The 19,362-nt window shown below is 42.4% G+C and overlaps 1 protein-coding gene across 6 annotated transcripts in view; it reads left to right on the forward strand.

Moving 5' to 3' along the window:
• Positions 1 to 19,362, forward strand: part of LOC147889154 (putative RNA-dependent RNA polymerase 4) — a 154,463-nt gene that overhangs the window by 96,505 nt on the left and 38,596 nt on the right. For all 6 annotated transcript variants that reach the window (XR_015542944.1, XR_015542947.1, XR_015542946.1 and 3 more), the window contains exons 9-13: positions 888 to 965; positions 1,388 to 1,491; positions 2,233 to 2,381; positions 16,174 to 16,402; positions 16,576 to 16,804. Coding sequence is in view for 2 of the 6 variants with exons in the window: in XM_087391960.1 (XP_087248086.1) it covers positions 888 to 965; positions 1,388 to 1,491; positions 2,233 to 2,381; positions 16,174 to 16,402; positions 16,576 to 16,804 (789 nt within the window). In the remaining 4 variants the exon portion in view is untranslated. The remainder of the gene's footprint in view (positions 1 to 887; positions 966 to 1,387; positions 1,492 to 2,232; positions 2,382 to 16,173; positions 16,403 to 16,575; positions 16,805 to 19,362) is intronic.

Below are 19,362 nucleotides of genomic sequence, written 5' to 3' on the forward strand. Positions count from 1 at the left end.
GAGCACTGACTTATCTATGGTGGTGCACTGAAAAGTCTGTGGAGGCTCGTAATTTCATTGCGCAGTCTGCACTCTATGCTAGTTTCCATCATCTTATCACTTGCAATGACTGGCCGAGCAATGTCCAAAGTGTCAGTTGTGACTGGATTGCATGTAATACTGATAATCATTACATTTGGATTTGCTCAAGTATGGATGGCCGGACCAAGTATGCCACACATGGTGTAACTGATACATGGTAAAAACCATGCGAAGTGATATCACTGAAAAACTGATGACCATTCATTTGATTTGCTGAAGCAGGATGGTGTGTGTAGTCTTGTAAAACGAACTCACATTCCTGATCGGTGAACGCCTGCACAATAAGTAATTGGCAAGCTGGAACATAGAATAATGACACAAGGCATGCATTTCATGCCCCCTCGAGAGCGTATGCAGCCTAAGCCCTGGGATCTTTGAGTGCAGCCTGCTGGGAGCTGGGGAGGGGGTGAGGGAAGGAAGGGATGGTCAGTAGCAGCAGCGAGCAGGGGAGGAGAGGAGAGGGCAGGTGGCACCTGAACATGTCTTACAGATTCATCGTTTGAACAAGAATTGGCTGACAATTCTGCTATCTAAAGAAGTTACAGGATGTTGCTTTCCATTAAGGTTCATAAGGGAAATTTATGTATGCACTTGTTTGAAAGTTAGTTGATGATAAGTAAGGTTGTACCTTTGGATGTTTTAATGTCACAGGTCTGGGAAATTGTGACCATTTATAGCAGGGTAATGTGGGCTCTAGATGTGTGCTGGATTGTACCCTATAATGTTTCATGTCCCGCTTTTGTGACTGTAAGCTGAAATTTTTTAAAGAAAAAGATTGCTTATTCCTTTTCATTTTCTTCTGTCAGGAATTTCCTCTGCTGATGCAAGTTCGAGTGTTCTATAAAGGAAGTGTCGCCAAGGGTACCCTTCTGGTTAATCTTACGGTTAGTTTTGGAATTTTGTCTTTGTTTGACTTCTAATGCTTATGAAATCAAGCTACTTGACAACGTTTGGTGATGCATTTGGAATGGAATCTTTTGTCTCTGATGTGGTGATATGGTCCATTACTTTCTATAGATTTACTATGATTTGATCCCATGAGGACTTCAAAATGCTTCCTGGTTTGGGTATGTGTTATCAATGATGAGTGCTTGCTATAAACCGGTTTGGATGCTGTACAGAGTAGCTGGCAATGGAAAGTATGGAAAATTGGTTCTGATTACATAAATTTGTGAAGTTTCTGGTAGCTGTTTCTGAAAGTGTCATTATCAGAATTTTCTTTTTGACATTCGTAAGGGATTAGGCTAGGTCCTTGGAGGCAAAAACTTGAGGGTTTTAATGTTATTTTATACTCATGTTTGCACAGATACCATCTTCCACCATTCAGATTCGTCAATCCATGGTGAAGGTGCTATCTGATAAAACGATAACAGATCCTTGCTACAACTCTCTAGAGCTTTGTGCGACAAGGTAAAGACAGCTGTTCTTGTTTTATATGGTTCCTTAAGTTTTGCTACTTTAGGTTGCTTTGACCTCTTTGAGTTCAGAATTTTGCCAATCAGGGTAAGCTTTCTTGTGTAGCCTTTGCACTTTATGAAGGATCTATTGTGCATAAGAAAGAAAAGAGCAGCCCATTTACTTGTGTTGCAAATGCTGTCCTTGGATCTGACAGGATCCTTGACTTTGCTCAAGCTTTCTCCTGTCCAGAAGGTCTCTATAGCAATATAACGTCCTAACAATCCTGCTCCTTTAGCCCCGCCTCAGCTCCACAGAGAACCGCTGACTATCTGCTAGAAACCAACGCCATTCAGCGGCATGCAGAAGAGCACCATGCCTCTGTAGCACTCACAGCTTGCTGCGACACAGTCACCACCCCTGAATCAGTGGCTCCCTGAAGACAGTACACTCTAATGCTCCACATGGCAGTCTTAGACCAAGTTAGTGATCTCCTTTGTGAGTGTGTGGTTTTATTGACCGGGCGACTCTTCGATGAAACTATAGCAGCATTGTGCGGGGTTACAATGCCTAGGAAACTCTTGGACAGGAGAAAGATTGAGCACCAATATTAACGATCGTAGGGCTGCGTTCATAATTTGTTTCTTTGTACAACATTATCGTGCTATGGCATACATTTTATGAAGAGCATTACCAAAATGCATTTCTCACAATTCTCCCCTCTTTTTGTTTCTTATTGGGTGAATTCAAAACCAGTCGCAAACCTGGAAAAGCAAAGCTATTTCAGCATCTTGCACTTCTGTTGACGTATGGAGGGGTACCTGAGTCAGTTTTACTCAATTTTGTTGAACAAGAACTTGACGAGATAAAGGCCATCTTCAAAAACCGAAGTGCTGCTATTAGTGGTAAGCCTCGTAAAGGGACTGTCACATGATACCATCTAAGAATAGGCTAGGCTCATATTGGTGTTTGAAAAAGGGTCAGTACAGCTTTGGTATGGTCTCCGTAAAGTGAGCAATCTATTATAAGAAGATATCAACAGGGGTTATGATTATTCGATTTGAGCCATTTCTTGTTTCAAACATCACAATATTTAAAACTTCTTATTTGCATTCAGCATATATAATCTTTGTCAACCTATAAGAGGAAAGCAGGGGGCACAAGGCATGTCAATGGAATTATGTTCTCTTTTTCGTGATGTTTGCTAGTTCGTTGTCACTTTGATGGGAAAATTCAATATCTAGGATGGTTTGAAACTAAAGAATGATCCAAAGGTCATTATCGCCAAAGGCTTGGGGCTATATAAGAAAGCCCACACTTATTGTTTGGGCATTGATCACCATTAGCTTGGATCTCCTTGCTATGCCTAGAGAACTAGTCTACCCTGCACACATGCTCTGATACCTATGGTTGGGAGGTGAATCCAACGTTTGTGACTCTTGTTGTTGTATTGTCATATAACTACTCGAGGTGTCAAGTCAAAGCGCATGAGGCCTTTACATTGGTTAATTGTCTAATAGCTTGTTGTCTTGTATTGGTTATTGGTTTGGAAGAAGATGTGGAGTGTTTCTGTGTGTGAATGGAGTAATAGTCCAGTGAAGAGACTAGTGCAAGGCTGTGGTAAAGGCCTAACATGATCTGCAGCTCTGGCAATGGTTCATCCGGCAAGCGAGTTTAACAAGCGAAGGAGGCTGTGGTAATGCTTGGGCTGTTAGCGCATAAGCGTGTCGGCAAACGAAATTGCCAAGTTGATGGTTGGTGGTCGAGGAGCATCAGTAAGATTAGGAGAGGTGCTTGCTACAAAATAGAGTCCAGCAACCCTTTCTAGACCGAAACTCCATGGCCAAGCTACTTGGTAGGTGGTTGTGGCTACTGTACTAGCTCTAGGGAGGGCTAGTGAAGGATTCGTTTAGGCAAGAGGAGGCTTGGAGTGTTATGCTCAAGGTGAGGTAACATGACCTCAAAAGGGTTCGTGGACATTTTCCTTTAGAGGATCGACTTTTGTAATATATTTTGTTGTGCTTTGTCTAAATGGTCAAAGGAGTCAATGTCAAGGTCCTTGGTGAGGGTGATTTGGCATATAGCGGGGGTTTGGAAAGTTATTATATACAGTTGAAGAGGAAGCTTCTAGGGTGGATCCCGTAGAATCGGGGGTTCGGTCGACCCTGCAGGTGTCGTGCCCAGCAGGCCATACACTATTTGGTAGAATTGCAATATTGGAAGATGCCTTGCAACAGATTTTAGCTCAACAATTGCAAGCAAATGTAGGGCAATACGAGCTCAGAAAAATGGTTCATAGTATGTCTACTAGACTATCTCGTGAAGAGAAGGGTAAAGCTCCAATGGAGCGTGAAACCATTGTTCATACGGTCGAGCCTAGGAGGGCTAAGGTACCTAATATTGCCAATTATAGGCCAGAAAAGTATTTTGGTCGGATGTCTGACCGTAGTTCCGATATCATAGAGACTTGGTTACACAAATGGAACGAGGCCTTCGCCATTTGTAAAATTAGGAACGATATGAAAAAAATCTGTGAGGCTACCCACATGTTTAATGAGGCAGCGGATTGGTGGTGGATAAAAGAACAGAAAGATGGAGTGGCATCCACTACTTGGGAGGGTTTAAAAAAGAATTTAGAAAACGCTTCTTACCTCCTGACGAAGCATCCCAAGCTTGGGATCAGTATCAAAACCTTCGTCAGAGAAATTTATCAGTGGCTAAATATACTGATAAGTTTAAAGAAAGTGTAATGAAAATTTATGAGCCTCTACCTCAGTCGGTGGAAGTAAAAGATTTTATCTTTGGATTGAATGATCGAATTAAGATGGAAGCTCAGGCTAAGTATGCGAACATGCTAGATGAAGCAATTGCCATAGCCGTAAACTATGAGGATGCCAAAGGGAACAGACCAAGTGGGTTTATGCAGGTTGGGACTTGGTATGATTAGCCGAAGAAAACTAGGTTTAAGAAGAAGTGGATTAGCAAAGGGAGTGCCTCACAGCCTAGTGCTCAAGCCAAGCAGGTGAAGCCAGTTGAGACTGCTAAACTAAGTACGGCCATTGGAGTGAAAAGAAAAGTAACACCAATGGCAGCTCGGGCTTAGTCAAAGTCTTCTTTGAACCGAGAGCAAAGAGAAAAAGCGAGGAGAGAAGGCTTGTGTTTTGGATGTCTTCAGCCTCATCAGTGGAAAGATTGTCCACGTAACAAGGATCGTCGGATGGCTGAGATGGTGATCTCAGAATGCGATGTGGAAATGGAGGAAAGTCCTAGAGCAGAACAGATGCAAATTCAGCTAGCAGGATCTTCTCAAAGGTCTGTATCTGTTTTGTTAGGTGTGTCTGTTGCTAAGCTAGTAAACAGTGCACCTGATAATATCTTATCAAAGCCCACAGCATCGGGATATACAACCTTTAACGATTCAGAGTTAATTAAGATGAAGGGGCAAGTAGCCAATCATGACATTATTGTGTTGTTTTACTCAACGTCAACGCACAATGTAATTAACTCCAAGCTTGTAAAGAGGCTGAAATTAAAGACTAGCCCTTCTGACTATGCATACACAGTCAGAATGACAGACAGAAGTTCAACTGAAGTATAGGACCAAAGGGTTACCTAGTTGGAACTTCGAATTCAGGACTATACAGAGAAGCTTCATTTTGAAATGACAAATCTTGCTGACGTAGATATAGCCCTAAGTAAGGCTTGGCATTCTAGGAAGAATCCAGCCATAGATTGGAAAAAGCACATTTATTACTTCAAGATGAATGATGTACTGTATGTGTTACGAGGTGAAAAAGATATGTCTCAAGGACCGTTGGTTTCCGTAATGGAGATAGTATCGCCATTGACTGATCTGACCTCAGATATAAAGTACCTTTTATATGGGGACAGAATCAATAGGAAAGTTTTAACACCATAAAACAAGCTGTGGTCTCAAGACCGGTATTAAAAATGTTTATTCTCAGAAACCGTTTTTCATTGAAACCCATGCACGTGGCATTGCGGTAGGAGCAAATTTCCTCCAAGAGAGACCTTCTCAACGAAATTGGCCAACTCATGAATTAGAGTTGTATGCTGTTGTCCATGCTTTGAAAACATAAAGAGATTATTTGTATGGATCAGAGTTTTATGTTGTTGTTGATTATGATACTCTGAAACATTTTTGTAAACAATCTGACTTGAGAGGCCACCAAGCTAGGTGGACAGAACTCATGCGGGAGTTTCACTTCATGATTCTGTACCGAAGAGGGAAGGATAATAAAGTTGCTGATGTGTTGTCACGCATTATGCATAATATTAGTTTCACGGTATTAGAGAGTGCTCTAATGACCAAGATTAGAGAAACTCAAAAGGTGGACGAGTTCGTCTAGAGTCTTTGGCCTAAGGCTCATGTATTTAAACCCGGGGAAAAGGGTGACGTGGCATCTAGAAAAGGTCAAACTTATGCAAGATATACCATAAGAGATGGTATGCTAAAAAGAAATGGCAAGGTAGTGGTACCATCAGAATGATCTCAGGCAGAGAGTCATTCAACAATGCCATGATAGCCCATGTGCGGGACATCCAGGAGTCGAGAAAACGTATCATCTCGTGAAGCGAGATTTCTTTTGGCCAAAAATGAAAAAACATATTCATGAAAATTTAACTTGTCGTTTTTCGTGTCAAGTAAGGAAGACAGAGCGGGTGAAGCCACTCGGACTTTTATAGCCCTTGTAAATACGACTAGGTAGGACGGTCTTACCAAGATGGCTCACTTCATTCCAACTAGAGAGTCTGTTAGTTTTCTGCAAGTGGCGGATTTGTTTATTAAACATATATTTCGTCTGCATGGATTACCCAAATTCATAGTGTCAGACAGGGATGTCAAATTTATCAGTCATTTTTGGGCTGCAGTGTTTGAGACACTAAGGATTGAGTTGGGAATGGATAGTGGGGATCATCCAGAAATGGATGTTCAGACGGAGAGAATCAACCAAATTTTAGAGAATATGCTTAGACTCTAGAGCATATGTGTCATTGAGGCGACATACATGGGACAAGTGGTTGCCAGTGTTAGAATTTGCCTACAATGATAGAAAACATTTCTCTACAGGGGTCAATCCGTTTGAGCTGAACTATGGTTATAGACCAGCAAATCCAACTACAGTTGAAGTATCTCATAAATTACCTAGTGCCGCGAACTTTGTGATTCAGATGCGGGAGCTGCTAGCACTTTCGAGAGCTAACATCTACCAAGCTATGGATAGAGCTAAGGCATATGCGGATGAAAATAGATCCGTTAGAGAATTTAAGGAAGGAGAAAAAGTTTTTCTCAGAGTTTCTTCGCACTATAAGTCTTTGACTGCAGGAGAGTGTGCTAAGTTATCATCCCAATATTGTGGGCCGTGGTTAATTCTATAGGCAAGGTGGCCTATAAATTAGAATTACCATAGGGTTATAAGGTGCATCCAGTGTTTCACGTTTCTCGTTTAAAGGAATTTTTGCATACATGTGACTCACTAATCGAGGGTGTTGTTTTATTTCAGGAGATAGAGGATAATGCATGACGCAAATCACCAAGAATCTTGGACCGAAGAACAATGCAAGTACGCAATCGAAAGATATCCACGGTGTTGCTTGGATGGCATGGTTTACCTCTATCAGAAGCTACTTGGGAATCTATATATTAGTTACAAAGAGTGTTCCTAGCCTATATCATCAAGGACGTTGATGCCTGAAGAGGGAAGAAATGTTACACTCAAGTTGAGGTAACATGACCTTGGAGGGGTCAGTGGACATTTTCTTTAAAGGCTCAATGTTTGTATTATATTTCTTTGGGCTTCATGTAAATGTTCAAAAGGAATCAATGTCAACATCCTTGGTGAGGGTGACATTGCACAAGACTAGGTGGATCTAAGGCTAAGGGGCCTAAATGCATTAAGTGTGCCAAGGGGAAATGAATTTGAAATGATGACACGTGGTGGACTAGATCCATCTAGGGATATGTGGGGTCTACGTGTAGTATGCTTGTTTTTTTTAATCAAGTGTTACGAAACCCCAAGATCAAACTGCTCGAGGCAAAAATACATGATGCACAGCATGAAAAAGACCAGAGAGAGGATCAAGTCCTACTCAACAAACAAATCTCCATAAGATCCATGGATGAGGCTGAAAATGCCACCTAAAACTTGTATTGACTCTAAGATGAAAGGGCAATCTCTTTGCTCCTTGAGAAAAAAATTCCTCCTAGCGAAAGGAAACACAATTTGATTCCTTAGCATATAATTTTTCTTGTTTGAGAATGTCCAAGAAAAGGGAAATTATTGCTCTTGTTTTTCCAATGATTTATTGTAAATCTGTCTATCAACCAATGCTACACACATGATAAGGCATTCATCATTTGTTGCAACTTCTAGAGTAGCATTTGTAAGACCAACTGGAATTACAAGAAACTCGTAATGTCCATACAAGTGTTCGATGAAATTACTTCTCCATCAGACAAAATTGAAGCATGGAATTCATTAGCAAGCGACCATAGTTCCTAGGAGTTTCGGAAACGGGGAAACGAAAAATGGGCGGGAAACGGTTTTCGGAGTTTTGGGCACCAAAAGAAACGGTGGAAACGGAGTTTTGGTTAATAAAATATATATTATATATGTAATTATTATTAATACATGTCATACAACAAGGCTTGAGAGGAGGACAAGGAGGAGAGGAGAGGGCAATGACTGAGGAGAGCAAGGAGAAGAGGGCAACGACTGAGGAGAGCAAGGAGGAGAGGAAAGCAAGAAGGAGAGGTTGGAGAGGAGAGCAAGGAGGATATGCTAGAGAGCAAGGAGGATATGCTAGAGAGGAGACCAAGGAGGAGGGGCAACGGGCTGAGAGGGGGGTTGTTGGATGAGAGGAGAGCAAGAGGAGAGGTTGGAGAGGGAGAGCAAAAACTGCCCTACCTGCTAATGGGGTTCCAACTTCTTACTCGGTGGTTGAGGCGCGCGCGCGTGTGTGTGTGTGCTAGTACTTTTGCTTCTATAGCTGAGCATTGGTGTGTACAAGCTCTTACATTGTTGCTCTTGTTTTTCCAATGATTTACTGTAAATCTGTCTATCAACCAAGAGCACTATTACAAACTTTCCAAGCTATACACATGATAAGGCATTCATCATCTGTTGCAACTTCTAGAGTAGCATTTGTAAGACCAACTGGAATTACAAGAAACTCGTAATGTCCATACAAGTGTTCGATGAAATTACTTCTCCATTAAACAAAATTGAAGCATGGAATTCATTAGCAAGTGACCATAGTTCCTAGGAGTTTCGGAAACGGGGAAACGAAAAATGGGCGGGAAACGGTTTTCGGAGTTTCGGGCACTAGAAGAAACGGTGGAAACGGAGTTTCGGTTAATAAAATATATATTATATATGTAATTATTATTAATACATGTCATACAACAAGGCCTGAGAGGACAACAAGGAGGAGAGGAGAGGGCAATGACTGAGGAGAGCAAGGAGAAGAGGGCAACGGCTGAGGAGAGCAAGGAGGAGAGGAAAGCAAGAAGGAGAGGTTGGAGAGGAGAGCAAGGAGGATATGCTAGAGAGGAGAGCAAGGAGGATATGCTAGAGCAAGGAGAGCAAGGAGGATATGCTAGAGAGGAGAGCAAGGAGGAGGGGCAACGGGCTGAGAGGGGGGTTGTTGGATGAGAGGAGAGCAAGAGGAGAGGTTGGAGAGGGAGAGCAAAAACTGCCCTACCTGCTAATGGGGTTCCAACTTCTTACTCGGTGGTTGAGGCGTGCGTGTGTGTGTGCGCGCTAGTACTTTTGCTTCTATAGGTGAGGATTGGTGTGTACAAGCTCTTACATTGTTGCTCTATATATACGTTTCCTTGATAAATTTCAGAGGCATTGCAAAACCCCCCCCCCCCCCCCCCCAAAAGAAAGGGCCTGTCCGAAACATTGTTTCTGGTTTCGGAAATGGCGAACCGTTTCGGGTGCCTAGAAACGCCGTTTCTGGGCACTACGGAAGCGACTTGAATTACTATTGCAAATGATCTACCAAATCATCCATGTTAATAGTAAATTTATTCAACCCTTTGTAATCCGCACACATGCAGTAAGTCCCACTTCTTGTTACTGAGAACTGGGGCTCTCCGCGGTAGGTACTTATGATTCATTGCCCTCTTTTGCAAGTTGGGAAGCAAGAAAAAGAAGGGTATGTGCAGTCCTCTTGTGCAATGGAAAGACACCGGATCCAGTTTTCAGATTGTAACAATTTTGGTAACTACTGCACACATGTTACTTGCTGATCCTAGTAACTTTTTGTGATTGAAACATATATAAACGACTATGCTATTCGATTAACATTGTATCTAGACAGAAGAATTGTGGCGTTGGAGAATAAAAAGTTTATTGAGCCTCAAATAATATATCATACATAGGAAAAGGAACTCGCAACATTAGTTGATGCCTTGAAAGGTTGGGGGCATTATCTTTATGGATCATTATTTATTGCATGGACTGATTGTAGTCCTTGAAATATATTTTCAATTAGCCTCATCTTCGGCGTCAGAAAGCTAAAGGGTTGAACTCATCCAATGGTCTGATCTTGAAATACTCACTGAAAAGGAACCTCTGATAGGATTGCTGATGTGCTAAGTAGAAGCTTATAAGTGAATGAAATTTCCTCTATATCTTTCCCTTAGAGGGACTTGCTGAGTCAATAGGTACTTTGGTAAGATTTGACAAGAGGTTCAAGCAAGTAGCTCACTAGAGGATTGGTTGTATGGAAATGAGTGGAGCAAAGGGAAGGTAATCTAGAAGTATTCCATAAGGAATGGATTATTATTTAGATTGGGAAAAGTTCCTGTATCGAAGAATGATGACATTTTTGGATGTCATGATAATCCTAGTGTTGGACGTTTGAATATACACAAGTTTGGATTTCTTCAAGAGGCACTTTTGTTGGCAAAATGAAACTATATGCTGAGAATTATGCTCTCAAATGTGAACAATGTGAACTAAGTAAGGCCGAACGTTATAGGATCAGAGGGATGTTGAGGCCATTAGAGATTCTTGATGGAAAGAGTATCTCTATGTACTCTGTAGTGGGATGACCACGGGTCATGATGCTATCTGGGTCGTGGTAGATAGACTCACCAAGCTACCAGGTATCTCTACTAGGTGAGTGTTACGAGTTTTGAATTAGGACCTATATTTGGGAAGAATTCTGAGTTAGCACAAATAGACTCACCAAGCTAGCAAGATTCATCTCTACTTGGTTGAGTATTAAGAGTTCTGAGTTAGCACAAATATTTGTGGAAGAGCTAGTTAAACTCTATCGATGGCGGAGGGGAAGGTTGAGGGGAAGAAGGTGGGGGGGGGGGGGGATGTGAGGGAGGGAGGGAGGAGGGGAGAGAGGGTAGTGGGGGGGCAGTACAGGAGAGGAGGGGAAGAGGGAGCTAGGGAGGGGGGTGGGACACTAGCCTAGTTAGGGGGCAGGTACAGCCAAGGGGAGGGAGAGGCTGGGGAGGGGGGTGGCACACTAGCCAAGGGGGAGTGGCTAGGAAGGGGGCTGAGGGGAGGAAGAGGCTAGGGAGGGGGCAGGACAGCAAGAGGGGAGGCTGAAAGGATGAGCCCCCCCCTTCCCCTCATCTTTCTGTCCTCTCATCCTACAACCTTCCCTTCTTTGCGCTTTAGTCCTTCCCTTCCTTCTACTTATATTTTTTCAGTCTCTCCCACAGCAAGGACTCTATTGATGGAGCTTCACCGTGTTTGGGTCGGCCTTTTTGTCTCGATTGACGAATTGATTCCTACTCGGTCAATCCTCGACTACTTCCACCGGCCGCGAAAATAGTTATATTTTCAAAAGCAAGTTGTAGTAGTTTAGAAAGTATGTAGATCTAGAAAGTTCTACTTTGCTCTTTGCCTGCATCCATGGGTCCCACCCTTCCAGATTCAAGCCGGTGACTGGATGCTTGCGGCCTTACCTTTAGATGTACACTTACTAGGACGAGGCTTCTTTTAGGTGGTTTTCAATTCTCCTGAGGCCACAACTTCGGTGCTCAAGGCAACCCCTTGGTGCTAGCTTCTAGGAGGATTATTCTTTCACCTTTCACTTTGGGTTTTGATCGTGTTGAGTAGGATAGTTGGGTCACTTTTTCTTTTTATCCGATTTTCCAGCCTTCCTCAGGTGTACCATCGGCATCTTGCTACTATGTGAGCCTCTTTTGGAGTGGTCATGAGATCCCCTCCCCTCCCTGGCGTGCCTTCTTCTTAAGCGGAGGTGGTTAAGGCAGATGGGGTACCTAGAGTTAGGGTGATTGTCTCTGACACTAACATCATGGATTACCACATCATGCTTCAATGCCCAGATGGATCTTTGTTTTGCTAGAGGATTGAGATTGTGGGAAAACATGATCAATGTATGATTTGCCGGACCCTTGGGCACCTCGCTACAGACTGCTTAAGGAAAAAATAAAGATCCAGGAAGTGTTCTGGTGCGACTCTTCCTCGTACCACTCCTTTGGCACCCCCAGCTCGTCCTGCAACGCGTGCTACTAGACCTTCATTAGCAGCACAATCAGTTTCATCAATCCTCACGTCCTTCACCTACTGTCCCCTGTCGGGTTGCAGTTAGGGTCATCACTCCACCAACAGTTTAGAAGGACGCCTCTCGTGCCCTGGCCTCTTCTTTGATTACGGCAAGAGCCATTCTTGTTTTGGTTGCGATTGAGGCTACCGTTTATCGTTTCATCAGTCATACGTCAGGAGGAGGGGCCACGTGATGCCTTTGCTCCCGCTAGAGATACCTCAGTTCCAGTCGTGGATAGGACCAGTGATGGCTCTCATGCAGATATTCAGACTCGTGGCCCTTATCCGACCAGTCCCTTTCTTCTATTGCACTTTGTACTTCTTCCATTGCTAGAGGCAAGGGGCTTTCCTCTCCTTCTCCTTCCTCGAGTGTGGGGATTGTTCACATTCCAGTGTTAGGCTTGGTTCATAGGAACTCTTTTTCTATCATGGCAAATTTGGCGGAGATAGGGTAGGAGGAGCTTGTGCCCTCCACAAGGATGTTGTTATTGGATTTCCTATTGATAGAGCATCTCCCTCCGTAGGTGTGAGGATTCTTTTCCACGTGCTTTTGGAGAAGGGCTCCTTCTTAGGAGAGGTTTGTTTCTGCCACCGGGTCGGGTAAGGTGTTCCATCCTATCTTCTCTTGCCGATGAGGATTGTCACTTGGAACATACAGGGCCTTGGTGGTGTGCCACATCGCCTCCACCATAGGCAACTGATTGCAATCAGCTTTATCAAGGTGTTACTGTGGGTCCATTTTCATTTCTTAACACAAATTGGATGCCAGAGATTGTGCTAAGTCAGTTCAGATGCTTTCAAGTTACACTTTTTGGTCAATTGTTGCAGTTGGCACTAGGTGGTACGTGTATTTCATTTTCAAACTCTTTTGTCCCCTTGGTTGTTGGATACAGAGTTATCATCCTCTCGCTCAGCTGATCCTTGATTATTGGAGGCGTCAAGTCAACCTTTACACCTCCAATAATCGAGGGGATCGTGTCCACCCATTTGGTAAGGCGTGCCCTCCCTAACAAGTCATTTGTGCTCATCCATCTGTCCACTTGGTATTTCCCTTTGTGATTTGGTAGTTTTAGCTCAACATGCTTGCCACTTGTCCTTGGTGGGAGAGGTCACCTTTGGGGCCTCCATCTCGCGTTGCTCATTGCCACTTGGTAGTTTTTGCTCGATGCGTTCTTGCCATTTGGTAGTTCAGCATATATAGTCAATCCACATCTTTCCTAACAACCCTAGCATCTATAGTAGGTGCCTACCCTATCCCATGGTCCCATGTATGCACTTGAATCAAGTATTGTTATATTGTATGATGAGTTGTGGCAAGAAGGCCTAGTATGAGCCTAATGATTGCATCGTTTTCAGCTGCAAAGAAATCTTGTGATGGTGGTGTAATAATAAGCCCATGCACTCCAAACAGCCACACACACTCAATTCTTAAGCGATGGCTGAATGGCGACAGCTTTATCCACTTCCTTACAGACTAACGCTCATCTCCAGCATTCTTCGTATTTTCAGCTGGTCTGCATCGTAAGTGCATGATTTAAAGTGCACAATCCCAATTAATGATCAGCGTGGCTTAGGAGCCTCAAGATACCTTCCACAGAACTGTGAAATCTTAATCATATTCTTGAAAGAACATAGAACAAATATTCAAATGCAATCATAATATATCAAATCCGTCTCAATTATCAAACGGTGCACCCAATACTATTAGAAGGAATTTTAAATGGGTTAGTTTCTACTTTGTCCATAATCATATAGGCCTTCATTGTCCTCAAGTGGGATAGATTCCGAAGATGGATAACTGGAGGAAAGACAACTTGACAGTAAGAATGTGTGTTGCATGCCTCTCTCATGAGTGTGATATCACCAAGATGGTTGCTAGAGGTAACTTTGCCTAAAGACAATGGAATCTTGCTCCTAATACATAAGGGGGATGCTACCCAAGGTAGTGGCACCGACTATGGCCTCCAATGGTATCCATAACCCTAATACCTGAGACATTGTCCTAATCCCAACTTGGACAACCATGAATTTCATGGCTAAGATGATCTAAACAAGGTTCCTTGGAGCATGCACATTCCTACAGGGTTAGGTCTCCACTTGAAGTTGTGCCTACCCTTGTTAAGACCGTTAGTTATTTTGTACATGGACATAAAACGATGCATGTGTGGATGGACATGGTTTTGTAAAGATGTAGGTGCATTTTGACAAAGATTCAACCTCTTTTTGTCCCTCTCCATAGGCAAAACTGTATGATATTGATCAATAGCCCCAATATTGTGAAATAGAGAGAAGGGAAAGATTGTTTTTTTAACGAGTCTGGATTGGATTCTTCTTGATTAAACCTAATGGTGTAATATGAGGAGATTGCATAGTGCAAGCTAGGTGATACACTTTGCATGGTGCTTTGATGTGGTATGCAAGGCCACACATGATCTAAATATGCATCAGAATTCCTATGCTCTAGCTGATGCAATTCAGACCTATACAGATGGGGTGGAGACAAAAGGTTTGCTTTAGGAGTAATTGGACTATTTACGATGTTGAAAGCATATGTGCTTGTAAGGGTAGTGTCTATGTCGATCTTTTTGAGCATTTAACTAACATATGATTTGGAGCATCATATGTAAAGGGTGAGGGATCATTTATTGTGGTAAGTTTGTAAAGTATAATGTCGATGTTGAAAGCATACATGCTTTTTAGGGTAATGTCTATGTCGATCTTTTTGAGCATTTAGCTAACATATGATTTGGAGCATTGTATGTGAAGGATGAGGGATCATTTATTGTGGTAAGTTTGTAAACGGGTTTACGTTACATAGGCTAGGTTATGAGTGCTTGTAAAGGCAATTAGTATGTAGGTCTTTTTTATTGTTTAAGTAACATATGATTTGGAGCATTGTATGCGAAGGATGGGGAATCATTCATTGTGGTAAGCTTGTAAACCAATTTACGTTACATAGGCTAGGTTATGACTGCTCCAATGGGCGCCTGTGAATGCTAATGACGGATTTACCAGATGAAAGAGATTGGCCAAAATGATAAAGCACATGCTCAGCCTTTGTGGATGTTTTGGCCTACAAACAAGCAATGATAATTATCTTTTTAATAACACAATGGTTTATGCCTACAGAGTTTGAAATTTCATCAGGTTTGATCCACCTACTAATGGCTGTCCTAGCTCAGCTATCACCTTTTCATGTGGCTTGAGTATAGGTCGTCTCGATTCCTTGGGAATGTTCAGTTTTGTTAATTCTTTCCATAACTTCTGTCTTGGCATTTTGTCAAAGGCCTTTTTGAAATCAAGGATAAAATTTTCTGAGTACATGGTATCATGATATCATCTTTTTCCAAACTATTTGTTGGAGCTGCATTAATACCAAACTGAGGTGCATGAGAGCTTGATGTCTTTTGATTCCCTCAGTAGTGGTTAACTTTTTTTGATGGTTGGAACTGTTACATTTTCAATGCAAAAGACACACGCTTTGCTTGCACAGCATTGCTCATCATTTAACTTCTGACAAGAAGTTATGCCCAACTTTTTGACAATTTCCATGTTATTGCTAGCATTCAGAGAGTTTGCAATTGATTGTTCCCAATATAGGAGTTAACTCTGTACAATAATTTCATGCCACAGCTTGTGCTGAAACGTTTTGACAACCATATCTAACAACAGCACTTGTGACTCGAATGTTTGGGGTCATTGTTCAAGTGTAGGTTTCAAATGGGGTCTTTAGAATATGGTACTGCGATTCAAGCACTCACAGATAATTTTAAGGGGCTATGAATGCACTTCCCACCAGTGATTGAAGAAGTCATCTGAAATAAACTGCTTCACATGAAGCATTGGTGATTCTTGATATTTTACTTCAGTTGAAGATAAGACCATTGTTGGCTACTTCTCGCTTTGGTAAGCCAAATTTGCTAAACCAATATTGAAATTACATTCATTTATGCATCTTCAGTCGTCTTCTTCCTACCAGTTGTCTGTTGACTTATCCGATATGTATGTACACTTCTACTTATTCCAAGTAAGCTAAATACACTCATGTTGCTCCTGTGTTTGCACCTACATCTACTTGCAAATGCACACTTTTACTAAGATTCTTTGACAAAAGTAGTGGCTCGATTTGATGCAGCACTTACCAAAAGTACAGAGCAAGGAGATCTTCTTGAGATGGCATTAAGGATGCTGTTTTCAGGAATCCCCTTACATGAGGCATATTTGAAAAAGACATTATGGGATGTCTCAAAGTCCCGGCTTCAAGACTTGAGCAAAGCACGTGTAACGATTCCTGAGACATACAATTTGATGGGTTGTGCAGACCCGACTGGGAAGTTGGAACGAAACCAGGTGGTGGTTATACTGTAAGTTTTGATGCATTCTTCAAGCATAGTTCTTCAATGACCTGGAGCACTCCTTGTAGGGGTTGTGATGGGAATGAATGGAGAAACAAATCTGCAAACACTTTGTCCTAAATGAATGCTACAAAGTGGAGACACACCTCTGCTAAGATTTTTTGTTTCATTCGAATATGCAGTGATAATGGTCCACTATACAGTCCCAAAGTACTTGTTTATAAGCCTCCAGGATTACATACAGGTGATGTCAAAGTGTTTGAAGCAACATGGCATAGCGACTTCGAGAATATAATTGGGAATGGAAAGTATGTGATTTTTTTTTCAGTGAAGGGCCCCCGATCAGTTGTTGATGAGATTGCAAACAGTGATCTTGATGGAGATCAGTATTGGGTCTGCAATAATGCACAGGTATGCTTATGGCCCAAATAATATGAAAGTGGAAATGATGAAAACAGCAGCCTGTGCTGCATCCCATTTGGACAATAACTTGTACATTGCTTAGTTGGTAGAGTGTTAGAGAGAAACACCCTCAGCTTGCCTGTTTACCTGCTTTTGGTGTTTACAAGTAATATCCATTGTGAATCAAAGTATTTGATTCTATGGTGTTTGCCATCTTTTTAGTGTTTACAAATAACTTACAGTGTGAATCAAAGCATTTGAAAAGTTCACGGAGACTGTCGAAGTGTCTCCTGTTTCCTCAAAGCTCTGTCTGACTGTTCTTTGAAAAAAAAAAAAAGCTCTGTCGGACTGCCACTCACGAATTTAGATGCCCTTGACAGTTGTGCTGATCAGCTTCCATGAACCATCATCACAGCCCATCCACACCTAGCCCCCACTTTTGCCGTTCAACTCATGTGCCACATCTCCTTGGTCCCTTTATTAGGTCCAATTCTCCACAGCTTTCCCATTTCTGCCTTCCCGTTCCCTCCCTGCCACCTTCCCTCTTCATAACACCATCCTCTTCCCTCCAACCATTCTTGCACTCTCACTTTTTGTAAGGTCTACTCCCCCAATGGCATCGCTCACAGCCCCTTCTTGTCTGCTCAATTCCTGTCGCATCCTACCGGTCGTCTGTCTCTAACTTTTGCAGCTCTTTTTTTAGCTTCTATGGCCTCTATCCACGATAACATTAACTTGCAGCGTGCATTCTCCTTCCCTTCGGCTATGCCCTTGGGTTTGACTTCTTGCAGTTTTTACTCCTCTCTCAAACAAGCTTTTAGTAATTATTTTCTTTTTCTACAATCCCTAGTTTTTTTCTGAAGTCAACAAAGGTCTTTTTAAAGGGAAAGGAGAAGTGCTTGGAAGGATGAAAGGCTTGAATGCTTGAACTACACTGTGACTAACTCAATAACCAAGATCGCTGAGCTGCTATTGGTGGTTTATATAGAGCCCCAAAACTGTGGCCACGCCGAGAGTGCGTGGCAGTTTTGTCTTCATCACTTATTGTCACTCTAGCAATAAGATTGAATAAGCAAGGAACTTTCGTCTATTTTAAGTATGTGGTATTGAACAATGTAATATGATTACGGAGTTAGGTTGGATCCTATAGATTTTGAGAGATCTTTATAGGAATCTTTAGGGAACTGATCAGCTGACCCAGCTTCTCAACCGAAAGACATAGTTACATGTGATTGACATTGCAAGAGGCACATTAGACATGTCTTTTTCAAGTAGGAGATGCTAAGTTATCTGTGTGCCTTGCCGTCGAGCAAAAGTAAGAACCACGACATTGAAGCGGATAGGTTTGTACTTCAACAAAACTTTTGGGGCCATTTTGTGCACTTAGCCTAGGCAAGCTGTGTTAGTTTATGGGGCTTACCATGGTAAGTCACTAGTTTCCAATCACCCTTTCACGCTGTAGTTACAAGAACTTATCACAAGCTGGTAGCCTTGGGCTAAGGTTGTTTCCCCCCCTTGAATTAGACGGTTTTTCTGTAGGATCCAAATATATTGGACGTTTTTGTCTTGGCTTGGATTGGGGTGAATATGTGCTTTCGAAAGGCATAGAAGACTAGGGGAGACATGTCGTGGGTCCCGGTGCGTTTTTGCATTGGGAGCGTCTTGAGAGCCATGAGCATCTTCTCATCTATAAAAAGGACCTCCGATTATGTCATCATCCACCACGTGGACGCACACCTCCTCTCAGGTGCTCTCACTACTGCCTTGTTGAAGCTACAGCTGTGTAGTCTTGGTCGCTAATCCAGTTTTGCCCGCCATTGTCCATTACTGTCTTTCATGGAGATAGCTTTGATCCTGTCCAAGAAAGCTTCAATTTTGCCGGGCGACAACCTTTGCAGGACCATCTCTGGAAAGATTTAAGCATTGATGTTTTTGCTCAAGGCTAGATATGGGAAGCTCAGATGGCATGCTTGATGTTGGGTCATCGATATTGATCATTTGATGAGCGTGGACGGCAGAATAAAGATGGATTGCAACTGCAAAGCAAATGCAAGCCGACATCTATCTCTGCTCTAGTAATCTGCATGGTTACTCAGAATAAGGCGCTCCTTATCATAGCAGATTCAACAGCAATTGCTCTGTGGGCAGCGTACTCATTTTTTTGCACAATTTCCAGCACAAGTTCTACAGGTTATCTGTGTACTCCACGAGCGTACATTTCAGATACTGTTCATGAGAAAACATTCATACACGTAACACTTGAAGTTGTGCATCTCTGTTGAAGGAACCGTTGGGATTGAAGCTCCCCCTTGAAAGCATAAAATGTCGCCCAGTTGAAGTTGATTACCTTCAGCTTCTCTCTTCTTGATTTTGCCCTCTTCTCCTCTTATTGATGACATATTTGATGCACTAGCTCCTCAAAATTTTGGGGCTTTTCTGAATTTCATTCTTCCTAATCAGAATTGAATCCTGTACCATGTAAACATTTGGCGATTTTGCTACATCAAGCAAGATTGACCCAAATTAAGGTCTTTTACTCCGATATTGGTGCCTCTGCACTCGACGTT

The sequence above is a fragment of the Dipteris shenzhenensis genome, chromosome 20 (assembly GCF_047967505.1).
Source record: "Dipteris shenzhenensis isolate YYH24624 ecotype China chromosome 20, Dip_SZ_1.0, whole genome shotgun sequence".
Classification (NCBI taxonomy): domain Eukaryota; kingdom Viridiplantae; phylum Streptophyta; class Polypodiopsida; order Gleicheniales; family Dipteridaceae; genus Dipteris; species Dipteris shenzhenensis.